This window comes from Tauraco erythrolophus, chromosome 1 (genome assembly GCF_009769465.1).
Source record: "Tauraco erythrolophus isolate bTauEry1 chromosome 1, bTauEry1.pri, whole genome shotgun sequence".
Taxonomy (NCBI): domain Eukaryota; kingdom Metazoa; phylum Chordata; class Aves; order Musophagiformes; family Musophagidae; genus Tauraco; species Tauraco erythrolophus.
This window is the reverse complement of record NC_141465.1, coordinates 128,443,915-128,467,628: the sequence shown is the minus strand read 5'-3', so window position 1 is coordinate 128,467,628 and position 23,714 is coordinate 128,443,915. Positions and strand designations below refer to the sequence as shown.

The window sequence follows — 23,714 nt, the reverse complement described above, 5'->3', positions numbered from 1 at the left end:
GTGCTTGCAGTGTTTCCTTCCCACGTGGCCATAATGAGTGCTCTGCATATAGGAGTTTCTAATTTGCTCTTACCCCGAAGGATAACATAAGCAATATGGGAATGTTGTTAAACATGGCATATGTTGTTGCTGTGAGCTGCTTTCCCCTTACCAGTTCCGTGAGTGAAAAGTGACTCGTTTCCTGAGTAGGCTTCTTGCACAGGGTATATCAATTAGTTATGGAGAAAATCTTTAGAAGACTTGTGACAAGGCATACTCATAAAAAACCCCAAAACATAATTGCTGGCATCCAGCCTTACAGTTCAGTGTGGGAACTTCTCCTTCCCACAGGATGGAGGGAGAGTAGTGTAAGCTCATGAACAGCACCTCCTTACATACACAAACATAAATAATTGGAGTTAGTTCGTGTCTTGTTGGAAGTACAGTTAGTATCAAGGCTTGGCTCTATTCCACTTCTGCTGTTTTCTTTATGAAAAAATAAATGTGTGTGGCCGTAAGTTAAATGTACGTTATAAATATGTGCTATTAAAATCGACCCTGTTTGGTCATGTGCCAAAATTGTCCCAGCAGGGGAATTTGGAGAACCCAGATTTATTGCTATGGCTCCTTCATTCTTCTGCTCCTCCAGCTCCAAGCACAACTCTGGCCGAAGCCGAGCTGGAGCAGAGCAGAACATTTCTGCTGGCTGATTAGGTACGCAGTGCCCAGCAGGGACAGCTGGCACAGTCGCTGGTGCCACTGGCTTTGTACCAGGGACAAATTCCCCTCTGATGGGAAAATGTAACCAGATTATGTGCCTTTTAAATTATTGCTCACTGAGCAAAAACCAGTGCCGCCCTCCTGTGGTTTGGGATTCTGTCCTTGGGACGTTCAGGGTGGTGGGAATGGTAGCAGAGGTGAGCTACACCAAATGCCTTCTCTTTGCCTGGAGAAGAGGAGGTTCCAGGGTGTTCTTATAGCAGTCTTCTAGTACCTGAAAAGGGCTTGTGTGAAAGTTGGAGAGGGATTTTTTACAAGGGCATGTAGGGATAAGACAAGGGGCAACAGATTTAAACTGAAAGAGGGGAGATTTAGATTAGATATAAGGAAGAAATTCTTCACTATGAGGGTGGTGAGGCACTGGAACAGGTTGCCCAGAGATGTTGTGGATGCCCCATCCCTGGAAGTGTTCAAGACCAGACTGGTTGAGACTTTGAGCAACATGGTGTAGTGGAGAGTGTCCCTGCCCATGGCAGGGAAGTTAGAACTAGATGATCTTTGAGGTGCCTTCCAACCCATTCTGTGATTCTATACCTCTAATAGTATAGAACTGATCCATTATCTTGGCCCTTCTAGGTGAAATAATACCCTAAAATCAAGCTTATAATACCCTGTTGAGATTTTTTTCCGTCTCAGGGGTATCCGCGGCACTGGGCACATGCAATGTGCTCGTTTGCAGCTTGAATGGCTCGCAGGGGTCAGCAGCAGAGCGCAGACTTTTTCACCCCTTGAGCACTGAAGCATTGAGTAAAAGTTATTATTACCAATTAGCAGTGGCATTATTATTACCAATTAGTGGCTGTATGAAGCAAATCATTAGTCTTAGTTCAGTTATTAGCAGCTGGGGGTTCATGAAACGTGCAATGTGCAGCTATTGTTGGACCTCAGCAGTCTCCGTAGAGGTCGGTCACTGAAGTTGTCACGTCTCCAAACTGTCTCTGCATGGCTTTTTGTTGTGCCCCCCGCAAAAAGAAGTGTGTCTGGAGTCAGCGTGTAGAGTGGGTTTTTTTGCTGCTAGTGCTGTGTACCTGTGAGTGAATAAATAAGGCAATTTCAATCTCTAGACAAGTATTGTGAAGCCTTTAATATACTGAATTCATGATTTAAAGCCAAATATTAGATTACCAGTTTTGTTGTTGGTTGCTGCTTCAGTTGTAAGAGCAAAATTGTCATGTCAGAGAAGGGGAAGTTACAGTGCAAATTACTCTTGACTGAAAGTATTGTTTCTCTAGGAAACCCTTAATACACAGTATTTCCACATACCCATTAGTTTTGCATAACGACTTTACACAAGACATGCTAGACGACAAGCAGCATGAATTAAGTTCTGTTCAAGAACTTAAATTGCCCTTTTATACTGTGTTATAATTAAAAGAATTAGGAAGCTGATGGGAAAAAAATGGAATTGTATCTTTAGCGTTACTTCCATATTGAACTATGTATTTAATTTGGATGCATTTTGCAGAGTGATTCATAGCTGTAGCTCTGTAACTCTATAGAATAACTAATAGAATAAGAAAAATAAGAATAACTAATAAAATTCTGTTGCACCAAATACTTATTGCATAGAATTAACTTAAATTGTGTAATGAGAATAGGCATTAAAAATCTTTTTCATCTTTCTTGGAGAAGTGAGTAGGGGATTGGCATGCTGTTTTCTCTTTCAGTGATGCAGATGTCTTCTGATTTTCAATATTGTCGAAGAAAGGGTTTGACTGACAATATATTTGAGGAGGGTTGAAAGTTGAGGAATTGGAGGATGGCATCAGTCGGGTCGGTCCGTCTGAGCACTGGTGGGGGAGGGACATCTGCTGGTGCGAGAAAGGAATAATTGAACGTTTGCAACTCAAAATGCGGTTGCACTGGAATGATTAAGGCAAAAACATCATCATGCTCACACCGATCACTTTTCTGTTCTGGTATTATTCTAGAAACACATATATGCATGTTTTTGTTTCAGTTAGTTTATGGTTTTAATTTACTGGAAAAGAAAATTAGAAACTAAGGCCCTATTCTTGAGCTGGCAGCTTGCAGATGTAAGTGTTAAATGCCCTTAACTCAAAAGGTATTTATCTTACAGTTTGGAGGTTTAAAATCAAACTCATGATATGGGACCATGGTGGTATCATGTGATCTCTGGGCAAAGCTGATTTTGTTTGTTTCAGTCTGTCACTCACCAATTTTTTCAATCCATCTTTCAGTCCATCTTTCTGTAAAAGTGCCGTAAAAATTTTCAGCTTCTGAATTCCATAGGTAAAGAATCATAAAAAGTAAAATGTTTGCACATCTTTGGTTGTAAAGTTCTATATTAGTTAACGATACAGTGAGAAATTTTATTTGTACGTGTTTACCTTGAACTCCTATAGGTCATACATACATGGTCAATATTTTAGGTGCAATGGTTTTAGAAGAGAAACTCTTTAGGATGAATTTTCTGGTGCTGTCTGTAAATGTGCCTGGTACTTACTTAGCACTGCACACATGGTGGCAAAACCAAGTCCTTGGAAACATAGGAGTTGAAGGCCATACCCTTGGGAAGAGTTTCCCAGGAGCATTTAATGCTGTGACGTCTTACCAGCACCACACCAGGCACTCACCTGCCAGGACAAAGTAAGACCCTCTTGAGCTGTGAATGTCTTTCACCTTGTTTCATTCTTCCTGCTGTTCATGTGTATCCAGCCATCGCTAGCGCGAGTTGACCACACATGATGCCTTCTGGGAGATTCTTAGAGTAAATGTGGTCTTGAAATGATGCTGTTGATAAGTTACTAGGTTGTGCTTTATGAATTGTGTCAGGAATGCATTGTTACCATCACGTATTCCTCGTGCAATTCTATTAAAAAAGGGAAAAAAAAAACAAGTATCTACACTTCACTTTCCTACCAATATGGCACTGAGAAGTCTTCTGGGAAGAATCTGTAGCAGCTGCAGGCTTCAGCTCCTTTCATTGTATCCCAGATAGAAAAAAAGTCAATACCTTACATCTTTCATAACCAATTATGGACTTTTTACTGTGGTCATTATTCACACGAAGAACCCTATAGTCTGTAAGGGAGGATGTATATAATCAAGTTCTGGATCAGAACAACCACTATATAATTGAATAACCGGGACTTTCAGATTAAGAGTCATCTTAAAGTAATGAGCTGCTGAGATCAGCACTGTGCAAAGTAGGGCAATTTATCTCAAAGTCAGAATATCTATTCCCTCCAGCTCTTCACAAGAGGTTGGGTATTTTATCAGGTCCAACCCTCTTTTCTCTCCTTGCAGTAACATTCATGTTTTATAAATCTCATCATGCCTTCTTTTCCATAAAGCAAAACTCTTTGTCGTATGAAATCTTCCATTGTCACCCCCATGGTTCTGTCACCATCTTTTACAAATTTCTTCATTCTTAGTTTGGATAAAAGAAGCGCTGGCATTTATATGCTGTGCCCTTTGTTTCTGAGATGTCCCAAGGCTGTGGTGACAACTTTGAAGTCAGGGATAGCCACAGAGTTGTTACAGACGTGCTGTTTTCCGTTAATGAAAAGCTGGTGTTCATCCGCAGCCCTTCTACGTAGTGTTTGATCCATAACACTTTACATTGTATTGCAAGCAGCTCATTATAGAAAAAAAATGTTGTTTTTGTGTTTCAGGTGCAAAGATGGCTTGAAAGGATTTACGTACTCTGCACTAAAGTAAGTAAAGTTTCTGTGAGTACGTAGCTTAAAGCGAAGATTTTGAGGAATCGCGAACAGTGGCAGCTGCATTGTATGAGAAGGAGATTCCTAAGAAAAATCAAACTGTTGTAAAACTTTTCCAACTTTTGGGGTATGCAGCATACTTTGAAGAAAGCGTAATATGCTGGCAAGAGAGGAATCTTTTCATACTTGAGACTGTTACTGAAAGGAAACGCAGACGTATGGTTGCACGTTTTTGAAGCAGCGTTAATCTTTTCTTGTTCTAAAACTGGGATTCATGATTCCTGATATTCTCCTGGAAGCAAACGGCTGCTGTGTTTTGATCTGGGGATTATTTGCTGTATTTACAAAACGTTGAATGAATACAGTAGCAGTCTTGTGACCAGCACCCAAATAAAACATGATCTTGTAGCATATCCATTTGAGAAATCCTAAATGTGCTACTAAGCCTTGTGTCTGCCCTAGTAGTCCAGGCTCTTCTAGAATTTGCTTTTCAGTGGGACTCTCTGGTGTTACATTTGTGTATTTATACAAAGTTCTCCCATCTTCGTGTCTCATGTCAGAAGTACAAAGACAGGTTTTTCTTATCTCTTTATATGCTCTACTACCTGTCTGCCATTCAGGCATTGTCCAGTGCATGGACAATGTCAACTCACAGGTGAAGAGCTGGAGTCAAGCAAGACAGAAGTGCTGTTGTTAGTAGAAAATATTCTAGAGTTTGCAGCTCTGAAACAGATGTGGAATTTGATAGAAGGTGCCAGTAGTTAAATAATTTAGTCTATAGTCCAGAAACCTGGACATGAAATGCTCCTGTGGCAACGTGCAGAAAAGTGCTTTCCGAAATCACCATTTTACTGGGAGATTCAGTCACATACCAGATGACAAAGTTTTTATACCTTCTTCTCCCTCAGCAAGACTGCCACAGTCCAGTGTAATTTGGGTTATAGTGTAAAGTATTAGGAAACATCTTGCCATTATGACCTCCCTTGCCCTTGATTTACTGTAATTTTACACCTATGATGAACGAGTATATTGACAGTATCAACTTCTGAGTGAAGAAAAAGGGCTGAAGATGAAGCCAAGCAAAACAAGGTTGATGCTCTTGGTGGGAGTGAAAACATTTTGAAGATTTTACAAAACAGATATTTTATAAAAATATTATAATAATCATCAACCTTTATGTAACCTCATTTTGCTGGAGGCAATTGAGACCATTATCTGAAGTTTAAATACATCACGATGGAGTGATCTTTTCAAAGAGATACAAGATTTCGCAGCTGTATAGGATGGATTTTCTTTTGCAGACCTGTGGGTAACTTCAAGTTTGTCTTAGAGACTTATACTGGACTTTTTGTATTTCTTTGAGGTATTTGTCTAATTGTTGTTTTGTGTTTTTCTTTCAGATTCATTGTAGGGAAAGAAGAAATCCCCACTCATTCGTTTTCACCTGAAGCAGCATTTTCAAAAATAGATAAAAAGATAAAGCACTGTGAAAAAATACCACAGCCGATGAACATACTGGCTCTAACAAAAAAGCTCATGGACAAAGTGTGAGTCGAAGACAAAAAAAAAAGAATCATTCTTACTTAGCTCATTTTAATGGTTTACTACATTGTATTTGACAAAGTTTTATAATACTTTTGCTTCACATTTAAGTGGTTTGCATTTCATTTTCACTGGGTAGTTAGCAGTGACAAACAATGAACTTTAATGGCAGCACAATTTAAGACCTATATGTCATAGCAGTGACTTGCAACGTGCAGTTGTCTAACGAGGGAGAGTAAGTTCGATCAATTCTGAGTGGCAGAGCGCTGGTTGCTTTTTCTGCAGTTCTCAGCAAAACCAGCTCATGGCATGGTTCTGCTGGTGCTAGTCGTGATATTAAGGAGGGGAATTTGCACAGCAGCAGACCTTACTTAGATCACCTTAAGTGACCATAACATCATCTTTTTGGTGACGACATCCCTGTATTGCATAAAGGAGAACTGCCTAAGAACAGGGTCGGTAGCACCTGGCCTGCCTCTTCTGTCAGGAGATAGGAAATTCCGGAGCAAAGAGGGAGTCTAAAACTGTTTTGCACAAGGTCAGATCTAGACATCTGAAGCTAGGTAAGAGAGGTTCCCTCCTGATCTACAGGATCCAATTTATTGTCCTTTGGTATGAGCTTAAAGAAATCAGATAGCTTGTCAGGCTAATATGTTCAGATGGTGTACTTCTGCTGTGCTTGATTTGTCTGCTTCCGGCACGTTGGGTACCACGAGGAATTATCCATTTACAGGGAAGATGGAATAAAAGATGGACTAGGGGTCTGATCGTACCACATTTATCAATCTTCACTTCCATTGACCTCTCCAAGAGCAGTTTTATGACCAGGTCTTTACCTGCCGACATGCAGGAGAGAAGCAAGTTTTCCAAGTGCGTTGTGTTCTCAAAGTAGTGGCTTATCTTATTTGCTCAGATAACGAACAAAAATGAAGTGACCTACATCACATGGCAACTTCTTATTATTTGCTGTGGTTTTTAATTGAAAAATATAAAGGAAGTCAACAGTGGCTTCTCAGACACGACTGTATTAGACAGAAAAAGACCTACAAGGAGAAGACAGCTCCATACGCAGATTGTTTTAGCTGAGTTGCTTGTACCTATTTTGCCTTAAATACTCTTTACTCAGTTTGCTAGATAATAGTTCATAACTCTGCTGCTGTTTGTTAAATACAAGGATCAAGGGACTATGGGTGGAGAAGAGTGTTTTTTCTTTAGGATTTTGAAACTCCTGACTCAGATATTGAGAAAACTTTTAATTTTCAGTCCTATTGCTCTCACAGGTTTCTCTTCCATATGGTTCTTTTCAGTATAATTGAGTCTAAATGCCTGTAACCTGATCACATTCTCATTACAATTTTTGCTGCATAAACTGACCTCACAGATGATTTATGGCCATTGGACTTTATAGTACATGGTTCAAAACTTCCAAGATACTTGGCACAGTATATAAATTGTGTAATTTATTTTGCATTATAACTTAAATACTTGGCTATAGCAAAATATAATGCTCAGACCTGGTATGACATTATTTCTTTTAATTCTACATAATGCAGGGCTAACAACTGTACAATCCATGTGTCCCACCATCCCAAGCCAATCTCTTTTCAATGCTCAAGGTCAAATTCTCAGTCCAAAATAAAAGCTACATAAAAACCAACACAGCAGAAGAAACAGCCCAGAAGTGAAAGGCCTGTAACTGATAGAAGTCTCACAGGGTATCTCTGTGCATTTGTATGTTCTGCATTGCCCTCCAGTGAGCCTTACAATGCTATGAGAGATGGAAGGGCACAGGTAACGGATGCTTGGTCAGATATCCTTCCAGAACCACGGAGCAGAGACAAACTGGGAAGGATCACATCACTTCTCCCTGTTGACCACAGCAGAAAATTTGTTCTTTAATTTTGTGTTTTATGTATAGAATGGCAAGAGGTTAGATCCAAATAAGTGCGCAGACACTTCTTGCTGTACAACTAAAGTATTGTTAGTTTTTATTGTTCTTTTATGGCATCATAAAAACCCACAGTGCCCTTCAGTGGGTAATGGGGAGAATGAGACGAGGGAAAATAGCACTTTATGTATTTTTAGGGAAGAAAAATTTATGAAGTCTCTTGTCGATGACGCTGAAAACAGCTACGAGTTAATATGTGTTTCATTGTGCTTTTTGCAGGTGCAAACACGGCCCGAGGCATAGATGCTGTAAACACTATGGAGATAATTGCATCTCATATTGTATTAAAGTAAGTGCAGAAAAAGTCAGATGGACAAACTCTGGCGAAGAGAGGGTGAAAGTCTAGTCAGAAAAAGCGTGTACTTAGGAAGTGAGAAAGAAGCCTGTTCCTCATTCTTCTCCTATTGAGAATGTGACAAGCCTGAAAACAGATTTTCTCAATTTCAGACGGGGTGGTGGGGGGGTTAAAGTTCACTGGTTTTTCAGATTAGCTGGAGCGAATGAATAACGTAAAACGTGTGGGAAAAAATGGACTAGGGAGCAAGGAACTTGTTTAAACTATGTGATGCACTTCGTGGCTGAGCCCACTTGTGACTCCACCCTAAATAAAGCACCTGGAATGTGCTGTTTTGGCAGGCGGCACAGCCCTGGGCACGTACAGCTGCCGGGTCCGGCACGCTGCTGCTGGGCGCTGGGCTCGCTCATCCATTCATTTATTTTAAGGGCTCGGGGTAACGAGAGATTGCACACAGTTGCTACACCCAGGAAGAGCTGTTGATGTCCGGTGGCATAATTCATCCTCCTTTATTACTGTGATCAGCGCATTTTTTTTCAGAGGAGTACTGTGTAGAGGAGATTTGTTTTGGCCGCCGTTGGGTTGGCACAGGTGGTACCACCTGCTGTGCCTGTTTTAGGAGTTGGTAAGGCTCCAGAAGATCTCGATCACTTCGTGATTTACTCATTTTTATTTATGGAGCAGCAAAAATGGATTTGAGTATCTTCAGATGCTTTTGATACGTATTACTTTCAAAAATAACTTTTTGAAATTAAAATTTTACGTGCAGTTAATGTTTTCTCAGAACTATGCTGAAGTTTAGCATCAGAAGAGATCTTGCACAACATTTATTCATGTATGTTTATTAACAACATCATTTTGTGTTGTAGAGCTGTTTGCCCTCTTTTTACACTGCAGTGTAGTGGCATACTGCTGTGTAACATGGGTATAAGTTGCACTGGTGTTGAGATAGGATTTGAGATGGTGCTTAAGCGTTCTGGTGAATTAGGATGAGAATATGCAATAGAGCATTCACGAACAGTTCAGGATGGTTATGTCACTTTTCTGTGTAGCTATGACGTATATTTAACAGAACTCAGATTAAAGTTACAGTTTTACAACCTCTCACCACTATCTCAGTCCGCTTAATGTTTCATTCATGGGCTGTTCATTTCTTCAAAGTGTGACATCTTTGGGGACACAGACTTTCCACTTGCTTCATGCTTGTTCAGTGTCTTGCCTCGTACATTTACTGTTCAGTGCCTCCTGGCCAACTTTGTCTCCCATCTGCTGAGAGCTCACATCAGCATCCTCTGGGGATAAAACATTCCTTGTGCCTTCGTTTGCAGAGTACTCTGTGTTTTCCCCATAGATATCAATGTCTGGCCTTCAGAATCAATGTCAAAGACAAGATATTGTGTTCAAAACAAAGACTAAAATTAAGCAGAAGTGTTTTATGGGTTGATATGCTACATTTCCACATCTCTGCTGATGGTACTATCTCCTAGTGCGCATCTTTTTTCATGGGTGCCTTGCTGTAACTTCAATATGCTGCACTTTTACATAAAGTGCTGTCTTTCATCACTTGTGCATATTTTACAGTAATTAGCTCGTAACTACTGTTAGTCCAGACGTGCTTCCTGAGCTTTTTATTAATGTCACACAAAATCCTTCTCTGAAAGATTACATTCTGTGCTACATTCTCAGCAGTCAAATTTATAAGGACCATCATAACACTATTATTTTATAAGCACAGCTAAAACAAGCAAGTGAGGGTTTCTGTTAGAGTACTGTTAATAGAACTGATGCCTCTTCTCCATGGAAAACTGTCATAATCTGCTGGAAGAATGAGCGTGTGTGTGGCTTCATGGGTAAAGAGAGGTGATCTGACCGTTACAGAATATAATGAGCTTGAAATGCCTTTAAAACAGAAGAGTGACTAAGAAAGAGTAGTCAGTCCTCTTGAATTACTGTAGTTGAGAGATCCAAATCTGATGTCAGGTTGTGAGTTCCTCAAACTACAGTAGACCAGTCCTGCACTACTCCCTCTGTCCTTTCTTATGTGAGTAGGAAGACATGTTAGTGATGAAATAACAGGAAAAGCAAAAAGGGCACATTGAGGAGTCTCTGTCTTCCTCAGCTGTTTATTCAGCATCATTTTGTTTGCATTTCACATACCCTCAAGGAGGATGAGGGGAGAAGCTAAAAACCCACCTGATAATGGAGCTGAACTAAGTCTTGACCTGACTAAAAATGAAGAAAAAGAAAAAATTTTAAAGGCTGTTACCTCTTCAAAGAAACCTATTATGCATTTGAACTATACTTCATTCTATTACCTGTCTTGTATAGTATTTTAGTATAAATTATTCTTGACTACAATAATACAATCAGAAGTGGCAGCCAGATCTTTGAGTTTCCTGTCTTTTCTGCGACCTTTTTTTAAATTAAAACATGAGTGAAAACTTTTGGTTTTGTGTATTTGGATTTTTAAAGATCCAAATACTTAGAGCATTTTCAGTTCTCTCCATGGCTATTCCTGGAGTTGATCAGTAATAACTGTTAGCTGACATGATTTGAGCATGTTTTTGTAATTTCATATCTGTAAGGGAGCTTTCAAATCTGATGATGATTGGATGAGCTGCTTATTGCCAAGATTTCCCCTCCGTGCTAGATTTTCCCTTTACGCTAGAACATCTCGTCTTCTCATTATCATATCTGTGCTTTAATTGTCATTGCATGCTCTTGTTCTCCTGCTCCACATTTGAATGCACATTAGCTAGTTGACATAACCCGTGGTAGCTTTTATGTGACATTTAATAATGACGTGCCACCTGATTTCATAGACTTCCCTTCAAATTTTAAATACTAAACGCCTTGAGTTTGTAAATGTCTGCAAAGAGCTACCAGAAGCAATCAAACAGTATTTTTCCTCTATTGGATTCCACTTGATTACAATGAGGAGGTGTTAGCCAACAGTAGTAGTCCAGTTGTCCATTTTTTCTGCTGATACTGTGGATGACACCAGATGACCCTCACAACTTACCTAATGCCTAGCATGACCAAAAAGAATTTGAGACTGTTTTCTGATTACTGTAACCTCTGCATTCTGTCTCTTGAAGGAACAAGGGCAACTGTATATCCAGTAAAAATATTAAATATCTTAACTAGTTTATTTAAAATATCTTAACTTTAATTCCTAATATATTGCAACAGGTTGACTGAGTTTTGGTATGTTACTCAACTCTGTTTATGTGCACACAAGTGCTTTTCTGAATTTGAGTTATAGCCAATATCTTGACTGTATTACTAACTTTTCCAGAAATCTGTTTCTCAAAAGGAAAAAAAAAAGAAAAGTTTATTCAATTAATTTTGCAGATAGGTAGTTTCACTGTGCTGCTCTTAGCAGAATTTTCTTCACTGACTTAAGTTTATTATAGTGTCCTGCGTATACTCTACTGTTTTCTACCTCTGTTATTATATGAGTTCTTTTTATGGAAGATAATACAATATTTTCATAGAATCATAGAATCACAGAATGGTTTGGGTTGGAAGGGACCTTAAAGATCATCTAGTTACAACTCCCCTGCCACAGGCAGGGACATCTTCCACTAGATCAGGTTACTCAAAGCCTCATCCAACCTGGCCTTGAACACTTCCAGGGATGGGGCATCCACAGCTCCTCTGGGCAACCTGTTCCACTGCCTCGCCACCCTCACAGTCAATAATTTCTTCCTTTGATCTAGTCAAAATCTCCCTTCTTTCAATTTAAAGCCATTGCCCCTTGTCCTATCACTACACGCCCTTGTAAAAAGTCCCTCTCCAGCTTTCCTGTAGGCCCCCTTTAAGTACTGGAAGGCTACGATAAGATCACCCCGGGGCCTTCTCTTCTCCAGGCTGAACAGCCCCAACTCTCTCAGCCTGTCTTCATAGCAGAGGTGCTCCAGCCCTCGGATCATCTTTGTGGCCCTCCTCTGGACTCGCTCCAACAGCTCCATGTCCTTCTTGTGCTGGGGACTCCAGAGCTGAACGCAGTATTCCAGGTGGGGTCTCACAAGAGCTGAGTAGAGGGGCAGAATCACCTCCCTCGACCTGCTGGCCATGCTCCTTTTGATGCAGCCCAGGATACGGTTGGCTTTCTGGGCTGCCAGTGCACATTGCCGGCTCATGTTGAGCTTCTCATCCACCTGCACTCCCAAGTCCTTTTCCTCAGGGCTGCTCTCAATCTATTCTCCGCCCAGCCTGTACTTGTGCTTGGGATTGCCTCGACCCATTGTGCATTGATCATAAGCTGTAACACTTTTCTGTGACTCTGAAAAACAACTGTGTGATATGGATTCACCTGGTTGATGTAATGAGCTAAATAGAAAGATTTTTTGCACTGCTTGTTGCTGTTCAGTGCACATCAGAACTAAGCCTCAATCCTTCAGTTCAATTCTTCTATGTAGACTACTAATAAAAATAAAATCACAGATATATTTGAGTCTTTCTAGTAGGAATTTAAGTGTTTCCTGATGCAGTGCTCCTCACCCCATCCGAGTAACCTTTCTTACAGCTGGGTAAAATATCAAACTTACCACACTGTTGTTTGGTTCTCTTGTTTTGGGCTTTTTTCAGAACTGCTAGTTTTAGGACTTTCTTTTTATATAATGCTACCTGGTATCATAATCCTCTAATTTCTTTGGTAAACGAGGACTATGTACTTCACACTAGGATATGTCTCCTTTTTATGCGCAAATACGTGTTTATCTTTATTTTGACATTTTAAGCGCAAATATATTCTTATTTTAATTTTGACTACAAAAAATTTTATCTACATTTGAACTCCAAAAAATTCACAGTGCCTTTACATCTCTGCCTACCTCACATACCTTTCAGTAGGCATTTTCATTACATGTTCAGAAAACACTGGCTCTTTAGCTGTTCAGTATGTACAATTTACACACCTGTAAGAGTAACAGATGAAGAAGTGGAAATTTTTCATTCAGAGTTACTGGATCATTTGATAACACAATATGTTTTCTGCCTCTTGATTCTTATAAACCACTTCTTGAGTAGCAAGGAGAGTAATTGCTTCAGGAAGAGTCTAGTACTGGATGTTTAACCACAATAAAGTTTTATGGGCTTTATGATGCATTATAAAGTTCTGTTGGAGGCAAAATTGTTTTGAGTTTCTGAGTTTGAAAAGCTGCTCAGTCAAACCCTCTGCCAATTATCCTTGTAACTGGAATTCTCTTGATGTCCCTGAGTATCTTCTGAAAAATGAACTAGAGAAATCAGGAGCGTTGTTTGCCTGCCTTATTTGCCAATGGTGAGTGCACAGATAGTTTTCAGAAAAGGCATCTTCCCACAAAAAAAATGATAGATTTTATCCAAAATTATTAGAGAAGTTCAGCCATAGGGTAAGAATAACGATAGGAAGCTTTGGAGGAAGTTACAAGAAACTGCGGAGAAGAATTTGGAAAGAAAAAGTCAGTGTGGTTTTGTGACATGGTATAAAAAAGCAGATCTGTATCCAAGGTGGAGTAGCAAGAAAAATTCATTGGAACCTGTTGTCCTTTCTCAGTAGCTTTGCACATAATCTCCCTTCCAGTTTCCCCCTTTCTCTTGCCGAAGGCATCGCTCAGCCTCCAGTTTGGTTGAAGGAAAGTATGTGAGCATGTGCCAAGCCATCAGGGTCAATTTCTAATTCTCACACTTTCTGAAATTTACTTTTTGTGGACTTTTTCCTCCTTTAGTGTTTTCTCTAGAAATATGAGTGTGTAAGTGCTCTTTTTTCCCACCACATTACTTTCTTCTCTGTTCCCATTTGTGGTTAAAAGCTGGTCAGTAACCTGGAAATGAAGTCATGGGGATTATTTCAAAGGACAGAATTTTGGAGCAGAAAAGAAATAGTTTGTCCATTGAGGCCTTTCAGATATTCATAGAAATTAAAAAGAGGCTCAATTGTCTATGATTTTATTGCCATTGCTATTTTACAGGGGAATCGGGAAAAGACCCCTGGTCTTGAGTTTGAAGATGAGGATGCATTTTACAGTGTCTGCAGAGTGGGTTTTAAACTGCTCAATATAAAAAATAAGTACTTCTGTAGATGCTTTTGCTTTGCCTTTTTCTGAATTTGTGGTTACTTACCACAAAATCTTTCTTTCTTTTCTCTAGGGCTTCATTAGGATGTTTAGCATTGGTTACCTGATCCAGTGTTGCCTTCGGATTCCATCCACCTTCCGGCATCTGTTTACAGAACCATCCCGGCTACTTTCCCTCTTCTACAACAAGGAAAATTTCCAGCTTGGAGCTTTTCTGGGGTCTTTCGTCAGTATATACAAAGTAAGCTTATAACATACAGAAATGGCCAATGCCATGGTTTTTGTTTCACTTTTCAGAATACCACGAAGAGCTAAAAAGTGTTACTGATACTGTTTGCTACAGCATGTCACGGACAAATTCTGTAGTATTGCAGTAACCAAACTGTAAATAGAAAACTAGCCTTCCATTCCCTGTGTTTTTTCTGTCATTTCTGAATAAATGAGATGGATTTTGCAGCACGGTATCAAGATCAGGAGACAGGGGCTACTTCAGAGAAAGTGAATTCGGATTTCAAAGGGACTTGCTGTTACACAAAATCATTTTAGCGCAGACACACCAGTAGTGACTGCAGTAGCAGCAGGGTTGCCAGAGAGAAGCCATTTGCAGATTTTTTTGGCTCAAATACCTGGAATTCTTGCTGAACGCTAAGTAGCAGGAGATTGCAGAACATATATCATGTGCAGCTGAGGAGACATTGCACTTAACACTTGGAAGTCTACCCTTCTACCCCGTTATAAGATGACAGATTGTGAACTGATGAACGCAATCGCGCAGCATAGTTGGAGTAAATCAAATTGTGTTTATTTATGCCAAAAGAGAATGTGACCAAGCACATGCCCAAAGGAAGAATATATTGCGTAGTGCAGTGCTGAAGTGGCTTTTGTGCTTTTATATTCTTAATCACACGTGTCATTTTTCAACTGCTGCTTTACTTGTTTTGCAAAGTTAAGATAATTCTGTAGTATTCAGGATAAACATTACTTTCTGAAAATTAAAAAACAAGTGTTATTTGTAAGCAAAACAGCATTTCACTTGACTTGTAGTCAGATTGAGACCCAAGAATTTGTAAGGTTACAGAGTTTAAAATTAGTGATGGCAAAGTGCAAATGGGTTGTTTAGAGTTTATTGAAAATAAATTTTTGGCTTAAGTTTGAAGAAGAGAGCCTTAGAGAAAAAAGTATTTAAATTGCAAAAGCTGAAATGATTTTGATTTCTTTTAAAAGCTCCAATTACAAAGTGTAATTTCGTTCTGTAGATACTCATTTTACAGCAGTGGCATAGTCTGACCTTTATTTATAGTTTATTAAGTGTGTACTTTCTGTTATTGTTTGCGTTCCATAACTTCCATAGATTTCAGTTGTGTTATATTTTTCTTCCAGTATAAGCATGTAGGGCAGCAGAGATTCTAGTCGCTCCAAAAGATTGGATGACACCCAAAAAATGTGAAAAGCTTGATGCATTTTGAACCCAAAGGAATTGCGTTAGGGACTGCTTTTAAAAAAAGCCCATCTTGTCTCTAAAAGCAGTCTGAAGTGCTGTTGTAGGATTGTAGTAACCATACTGTTACTATTTTGTGTTCCCCTTACAGTCAATTAATGTCAGCAAACGTGGTTTTGCAGAAAATCAGCTGGCCATTGTAGCCTGGTTTCATTTTTTAAATTAGATTACAAGTTTGAGTAGTAAAGTTGACTGACATACTTGAAATGTATCAGTGGCTTTGCAAGAAATTTATTTATTTAAAATGTGCATTATAAAATGTCTAGTGAGACCACATCTATGGTACTGTGTCCATTTTTGGACACTTCACTACTTCTTTTCATTTTAATGTCTTCTTCAAGACATTGAAATCCTGGAGTGAGTTCACCTGAGGGCCACCGAGATGTTTTGAGAACTGGGTCATACGATGTGCAAGGAGAAGCTGGGAGAACTGTGTTTTAAGCTGAAGAAAAAAATCTCAGGGGAGAGCTTTTTGCTACCTACACCTCTGAGAGGTGTACAGTGATAGGATGAAAGCCAATGGATTCAAGCTGAAATACAGGAGATTCCGAAGAGATATAAGGAAATATGTTTCCATGTGAGGGTGTCCAAATATTGGAACAAGTCACCCAGTGAGGCTGTGTAATGTCCATCCGTGGAGATGCTCAGAACTCAACTGGACAAGTAGCAACCTGCTCTAATTAGACCTGCTTCAGGCTAGAGGTTGGACCAGATGATCTACCGAGATGCCTTAAAAACATAAATTTTTCTTTGATTTCATGAAAAGCACACATTAGATGGATTAAGAGCCTGACACATGTATCTCAAAATAGACGTCAGCAGGCTGTCATACCGAATTCTGTCATGTTTTCTCAGGGCCATCAGCACTGGATTGGGCTTTGTAAGCAGGTCTCGAACCATTTAGTAGCAAACAGAAGTTTACCAAAATTTCCAAAACAGTTGAAAAAACAATGCAGAGGATGTGGCAGATCTGTAACAATCTGGATCATTTGGTAACCTGCAGTCATCCAAATAAAATATATTTTAATGCAGCCTAAGCCACAATTACTTACATCTGTTCTGGCCTAAACAGATGTGTATTGTTGTCTGTGTCAACAAGCAGGTTATTATGTGTTTCACTGCGTGTTTTAATCATATGCAGTTGTAATTTTTCAGATTAATGTGTTTTCCTGGTTCCAGAACTTATTGGATGTATGGAAAAAGCTCAAGGTGTTTGATGCGTAGTTGAAAACAGACTTTACCATGGGAAAGAGTCTAGACAACTACAGCAGATGAAAATGACGTGAGGTCAAGATTCGCTTTGGAATTAGATTGGTATTCAAATGAGATTGATCTGCTCTCTGATTCTGAAAGAAATGGTGATGGTAAACTTAATTAAAACACTGAAATGTTTCAGGTACTGTGGATGATGGGTATTATCACACTACGCTCTGAATTCATACAGTGTGCTATATCACTAGCTTATCAAGAAATATTTCCAGTTTATTGTGTTATGAAAGAGAAATAAATAACTAGGGCTAATCCTGCTCTCTGTTCACCTACAGGGTACCAGTTGCTTCCTGCGTTGGGTGCGAAACCTGGACGATGAGCTTCATGCGCTTGTAGCTGGTGAGTCCATGAGAAGAAGTCTATGTTGGCTCTGTCGGGGCTCTGCAAATGTTTCTCCTGTGCGTGTCATTGGGTGTCTGTCCTCCTAGTCCCTTTTCAGACTGGTGGGATGAAAATAGGACTGGGTGGATTAAGGTTGCATCAGTGAGGTGACAGTGGTGTTTCAAGTAGTTTCAGATCAGGAGTTGCAAATAAAATTGTAAGGCAAATTCAATCAAATGGTGTGGTTTTTACAGGCACCTTCATGGTATGCACAAATGTGAACTTGTCCTGCATTTTCCAGCTGTAGAGATGGGAGGTTGAAATATTGAGTCTCTCACACATGACAAAATACACATATGAAAGGATGGGCACCACTAGATCTGAAGAAGGATCCTTTTGCCCTGAAATTTTTGTGATTTTGGAGGCCTTTCCCTGTCATTTGTGCATTTGTCACATTCTGGAACCTGAGAGGTCTCTCTTCTTTGTGGGATGAGAGAGAAAGCTTGATTCTGTGCTCCTGTGCACTGAGCTATAGGTTTGTTTCAGGGTTTCAAAAACTCTCTTTTTTAAAATGACATAAACCGTATTTTGATGGCCAGCAGAGGAACATCACTGAACTTTGTTGTAGGAACAGAAAGCGTAATCTTGTGCATCGTCTGTTGAGCTGGCGTACTGCAACAGCAGCAATAGATCACAATCTTAACAATACTTTTGTTTTCTAATTGTTGCAGGGTGTTTAGCAGGAATTTCTATGATGTTTTACAAAAGTACTACTATCTCTATGTACCTGGCGTCCAAATTAGTAGAGGTAAGGTATTACCCTCGTAACAGAGTTCTTCATTTCATCTATTTTTTTTCGAGGCAGGAAAAGAAAATGAACTTCACAGGCTTTGTCAGACAATTCCAGTATAATACAAAGTTGTGTGGCAGTGGTGTGTTTCAGTAGGTGTGTGCCAAGAGGCAGTGCCGTTCTGTGGTCTCCTTTCTTTCTTATTTCCTCTTCTGTGACTCATTTTAAAAGTCCTTTATCCACTGGTCTCCATGTATATTCTCCGTGATTTTTTTTTTTTAATCTCCTGGTAGCCCTTTGCTTTGTAGCTTTTGCAGATTTTTTAAATCTGAAAGTTCCAAGAATGTCTGTTCTGCCAGAAACATAAATCAGACCTAATCCTTAATTGCGGATTTATTGCCAAAAGCTACAGCTTAACTTCCTGCCTTTGTTCCCTAATTTTGGCATTCAGCAATGTAAGATAACTCAAAATAGCGTAGGTTTTAGTCTATAGCAGGAGTTGTTTGTCAGTATACTTCAACTGATTGAATTCCCAGCTTTGGAGCGAACTTCACTCTAATTACTGGTTTTCGGGCTTGAATTATTTCTACGAACTTGTTAAAATTAAGAGCCCAGGGAAAAAAATTGTTTGCAGAGTTTGAGTATGTTCATTATACTTCACTAACCAGCTTTCAATTTCTTACTGTGAGTTTTCCATAAAATCCTGACTTAGTCATGGTTATTTCCCCAACAGCACCACTGGAATAAGTTGAAAGCGTTCTCTTATTTTGCATCATCCCCGAATCACAGAGCTTTCTCGTGCAGACCTCGAGGGCCTCGTTCCCTGGTGGTATTTACCCACCTCCATTACCAGAGCAGAATTCGTTTCAAAGAATATAAAAAGAAGGAACTTTTTTTTTAAGCATAAAATTAAACATAAAAAGGGAAAATATACTCTGTTTATTCTTGTTCCTTGTCATCCCAGATCAAGCTCTGAAGGTAGTTCACATAATGGTTATACAAAAGCAACTCTGAGTTATCCATATTGACTTTCAGAACACCAGTTGTAAAAAAACAATATTATCTTGTATTGCTGATGGTTTTCTCTGGACTTTGAGACATTGTGGCTGCAATGAAATAAGAAAAGGGCTGTGTGTTCTTTCTTTCTTTGTTTTTTTCTTTTTAACTACTTTTATCATCTTATGCAAGCCAAGGGTAACTGACCAAAGAGGCGTGTGCTGCTTTGGAAGGTCAAGCTGTGCTCAGGAAAATAAACTTTACATGTTTTTTCAGAAAGAAAAGTATGTGATTTCAAGCTGTTTAAGAACAGTGAATATTCACTTTGTTGGAATAGTTATTGCATTGTTCTTTTGCTTTTTTAAAATGAAGAATTTAACAAACTTTCCCTATTTTTGTCTTTAAGATCTATTTAACACCCACGCTGTTGCTCGGTCCTGTTCTGTGCATTTATAACCTCTTATTCTGTTGATCTTGGGTAACTTCTATAAGCTAGCTCAATCCGTGTCACGTTGGTGGACATATACAAAAATGTATAAGCATAGTTAGTAACGCTGACATGTTACTTTGAAAAGGTAAAATAAATGAAAAGTAAAAAGTGACTTTATTTTGTTTCATTCAGCATCTTTTGTTTATTTTTATAGACTATATACTTCAAAGGCATTGAAGCAGGGAAGGTTCCCTATTTTCCTCATGCAGACAGCATCATCTATGCCATTTCTACATCGATATGCTTTCAGGCAGTAAGTATGTTGTCTTCTAACAGAATACAAAGTTCTTTAAGTCAAATGCTGAATGAAATGAGGAGCACAGGGATACAGTGATATAGAAAAGATGGTGTGAGGTAGTCTTTCCAGCAAGATGCTGTGAATGAGGGCTCCTGCATCCTGCTTTTGAGTGTCACAGTGGGAAGATCATTTCTAGGACTCAAATTTCTCGTATGCTTATAGGTGAATACATTATACAAAACATTGATCTTAAAATGCGTTGACCCAGAAGATGAACATAAGTGTATGGACTTTCATAAGCATATGAAAGGACCATTTTTCAAGGAGACAAACAATACATTGTACTATTTTGTGGTTTTCGTAATCAACTGGAGTTTTTCGCTTTCAGCTAACTTGAATTCAAGTTGCCTGTTTGAAAGAATCTGCAAAAATGAGCAAGGAAGTCTGAAGTTGTACATTTGAAACAAGCTGTAGTTGCCATCTTTTGCCTTTCCAGGTCACTTAACGTGCTTTCACCACCAGTTCCTTTATCAGCTGCATCAGCTATAAAAACTCCATTCCAGTGCTACTCAAATTACTCTATGTTAATCCACTATATCTCCCCCTTTCTAGATCTGCTGAAATGTCCCTGAATCTTTTTTAGTTCTTCCATAATAAAATATACTTTTCTACCCCTCAATAAAGAGAATATAAAATTATCCTAAAGCAGTCTCTTGCTCTCTCGTGCTTAACAGAACAGTTCCACTCCTCCTCCTCATTGCTCCATGTATTTGGGAATCTCTCTCATTCTAGTATCAAAGTGAACTGTTATTTTAGTACTTGGGATGTGCCTGAAGGTCTGGAGCATTGAGATCTCCAACATAGTATTGGCAAGGACCGTTGTATGAGGCTAACAGAAATAAAGTTCTTACAAGAAAAGAGGAAAGGGGTTTTTTTATTACTCAATAACTAGCTGGAAAAGGAATCCAAGACTTGAAGTAAATTGCTAGATTTGAGAGATAGGCAGGAGGGGGAAATTAGCAAATGGATCTATGCTGAGATGTTTGTTACTCACTATATTCATAAGTGACCTGGAAAAGTAATGGAGTAGAGAGAATACAGCAATTTTGGTTACATACCATTATTTGTTCAAGGCCAGGCTGGATGAGGCTTTGAGCAACCTGATCTAGGGGAAGGTGTCCCTGCCTGTGGCAGGGGGATTGGAACTCGATGATCTTGAAGGTCCTTCCAACCCAAACTGTTCTATGATTCTAGGATTTAACATACATAACATGAAATAGAAACATGACTACAAGAAATGGTAGATCACAAAATGCAGAGTCAGTGGGGTTAAAATAACAAGTGAGTTTGGCATCCCCAAGTGCAAAATCATGTACATAGGAATGGTAAGGATCACTGCTGCTTTCTCTGCAATGAGACCTAAGTTAATTACCACCACTCTTTAAAGATAGCCTTCTGGGAATATCAGTCTGTGCTGGTGTTGGTCCTGTAGAGCACTGAGTCCAGCTGTGAGCAGTGTGTCTCCTGACAGCGCTGGGCACTGGCTAGTGATCACAGCTGCTTTCGGTCCATGAATCATGAGATTATTTTTAAAAATTAAAAAAAAATATAGATGTATTTCCATAACTATCCTTTTCACTGGTTTTGACAACATGATGTAGCAGATGAGGCTGTTGCCTGATGCTGTCAGCTGGCTCTGACAGAACGCTCTCCTTGCAGGCTGTCATGGAAGTGCAGAACCTGAGACCTTCCTACTGGAAATTTCTTCTGCGACTAACAAAGGGCAGGTATGTAATCAGGGGTGTGGTATGACTTGTCCAAGCGCATCATTGATCACATTCAACTTTCTGTGTCATTCGCTGTCAACAGCAGAGCTGAGCCACAGGGGTACGTACGGGCTGGTTTCCTCAGTGTTTGCTTTTCAGCAGGTTTCCAGTCCACTGGAAGTTCTTTGCTGCTGAAGCGACGCTGCCTGGTTTAGTCTAATGACAGGAGCAAAGCCTTAAATCTAGTTAAGACTGTTTAGCAGATGAGTGTTTTACCTGAAGGTTTTCTTAACTTCGGTTCACTTGGAAGGGTGGAATGCTTTCGGATTTCAGTGGAATATAAAGAATGCGGTAAACAGCTATAGCAGTTGAAGAAATCACTTAGTGATTGACAACGTGGTACTACTATGTGTTTAAAAGCATTGCTAGAAATGTCAGAGTGTTGCCTAAGAATGCTTTGAAGACTCAATAGTTTTCTATAGGACATCAGTTTCAGTTGGGAAAGGAATTTTTTTTCCTGGAAAAGTAATGAAATTTTTCACTGATTATAACCCTAAATTTACACTGCAATATCTTATTGGATATTTTTCCTCTTACTTGCTGCAGGGATCTAAAATGCTTACCTGTTAAAATAGATGTTGTTGTAACTGATTTATGAAAATACAATTTGGTGAAGTATACACTGTTACACTGACGTGGTATGTGGCAGAAACAAGGCATCCAAATCGGGACGTAGGTCAGTTTATGAATGGGATTATAAAAGGTAACGTTTGTTGTGACACTGAGCTCTCCAGACTGTAAAATAGAACTGAAATCAGAGGCCAGTCCCTGGACGTGTTGAACCTACACTCCCCATGGCACAGTATGCTCTTAGCTGGACGTGAGGTGACCGAATGCGTTGCTGGACATAGTGGGAAGCATTCCTTGGGATGCCTGGAGGCAGCCTGCAGGCAACCTCTGAGGCTGTACAAACATGATACGGGGGATGATGTCAGTGCAGATGTCCAATTTTGGCTGCAATTTTCCCTCTTGTGCTAATCCAGAGATTGCTTTAGTTAAAATAAAGAGGAGGGCAAAGAAATTCTACTCTGCTCATTTATTTTACCTGAAGTAAATCTCTGTAATAGTAATTTTGACGCTCTATCCATAGAGGCAGATTTTTTGATGTTTCATAGGTCTTTAACTCAACAATTTTGAAGACTAAAGAGATGGAAATAGATTGAAACACCCATAAAATTGTTATTCACACTTGGGCAGGCATGGCCAGAGTTTTTTCTCACCCCCATGCAGGGCTGGGTGAGAAAGAAGAGTAGTATGTTTTGGTTTGACTTTTTTTGTGAAGTTGAAAGTAGAAGGGGACTCTCTTCTTACTCCTTTTGCACAAGTTGTGTTACATAAAGTATATCTGCACAAAGGACTATTAATTAGATTTTTCAATTTTTTTTTTTTGTAAAATCTTTATTTCCCAAGATGAAAACTTTGTCGCCTCTAACCGGTGCAGACTGAAGCTTGTATTTCAAATATTTGGATGGTCTTTCGTGAGGTGAAATAATTTTAATAATTTTATAAATTAATTTAAATTATTTTTTTTTAAAAATTTTTTTTTTTGAAAGTAAATGAATAATCTGTTGACTCTCCCATTTCTCTTTCAGATTTGCTCTCATGAACAGGAAAGTTTTAGATGTATTTGGTACAGAAGCATCTAAGAACTTCAAGGATTTCACACCTAAGCTTGACCCAAGATACACGGTTGTACCACCAGAGCTACCGCTGGAGCTGTCTTGAAACTGATAGTGTATCTTGTCATTGAATGTGATCAACGTTTTGTCCTGAAAAGTTAATTAACTTAACAGTCATATATATGGAGGAGTGCTTGGGCTCCACTTCAGTATTATTTCAATGAGAAATGCTTTTTACCAATCAAAAATACTGAAGCTTTGCAGGAAGATGTGGCTTAGTGATGAAGCCCCTTCCATAAGGAGAAAATATTTCTGGATTACTGTAGTTGGTTGACAGTATGGTAGATTCCTGAATGAATTAAACAAATGAGTAAT

General features: G+C 39.2%; 1 protein-coding gene across 3 annotated transcripts in view; it reads left to right on the top strand.

The window, feature by feature from the left end:
- TMEM135 (transmembrane protein 135) overlaps window positions 1-23,445 on the top strand; it is a 193,631-nt gene extending 170,186 nt beyond the window's left edge. For all 3 annotated transcript variants that reach the window (XM_086614349.1, XM_086614331.1, XM_086614338.1), the window contains 9 exons: window positions 4,398-4,439; window positions 5,846-5,992; window positions 8,155-8,224; window positions 14,366-14,533; window positions 17,335-17,398; window positions 18,112-18,188; window positions 19,811-19,909; window positions 21,614-21,681; window positions 23,313-23,445. In XM_086614349.1, coding sequence (XP_086470475.1) covers window positions 4,398-4,439; window positions 5,846-5,992; window positions 8,155-8,224; window positions 14,366-14,533; window positions 17,335-17,398; window positions 18,112-18,188; window positions 19,811-19,909; window positions 21,614-21,681; window positions 23,313-23,445 — 868 coding nt within the window. The remainder of the gene's footprint in view (window positions 1-4,397; window positions 4,440-5,845; window positions 5,993-8,154; window positions 8,225-14,365; window positions 14,534-17,334; window positions 17,399-18,111; window positions 18,189-19,810; window positions 19,910-21,613; window positions 21,682-23,312) is intronic.
- Window positions 23,446-23,714: the final 269 nt, after the last annotated feature.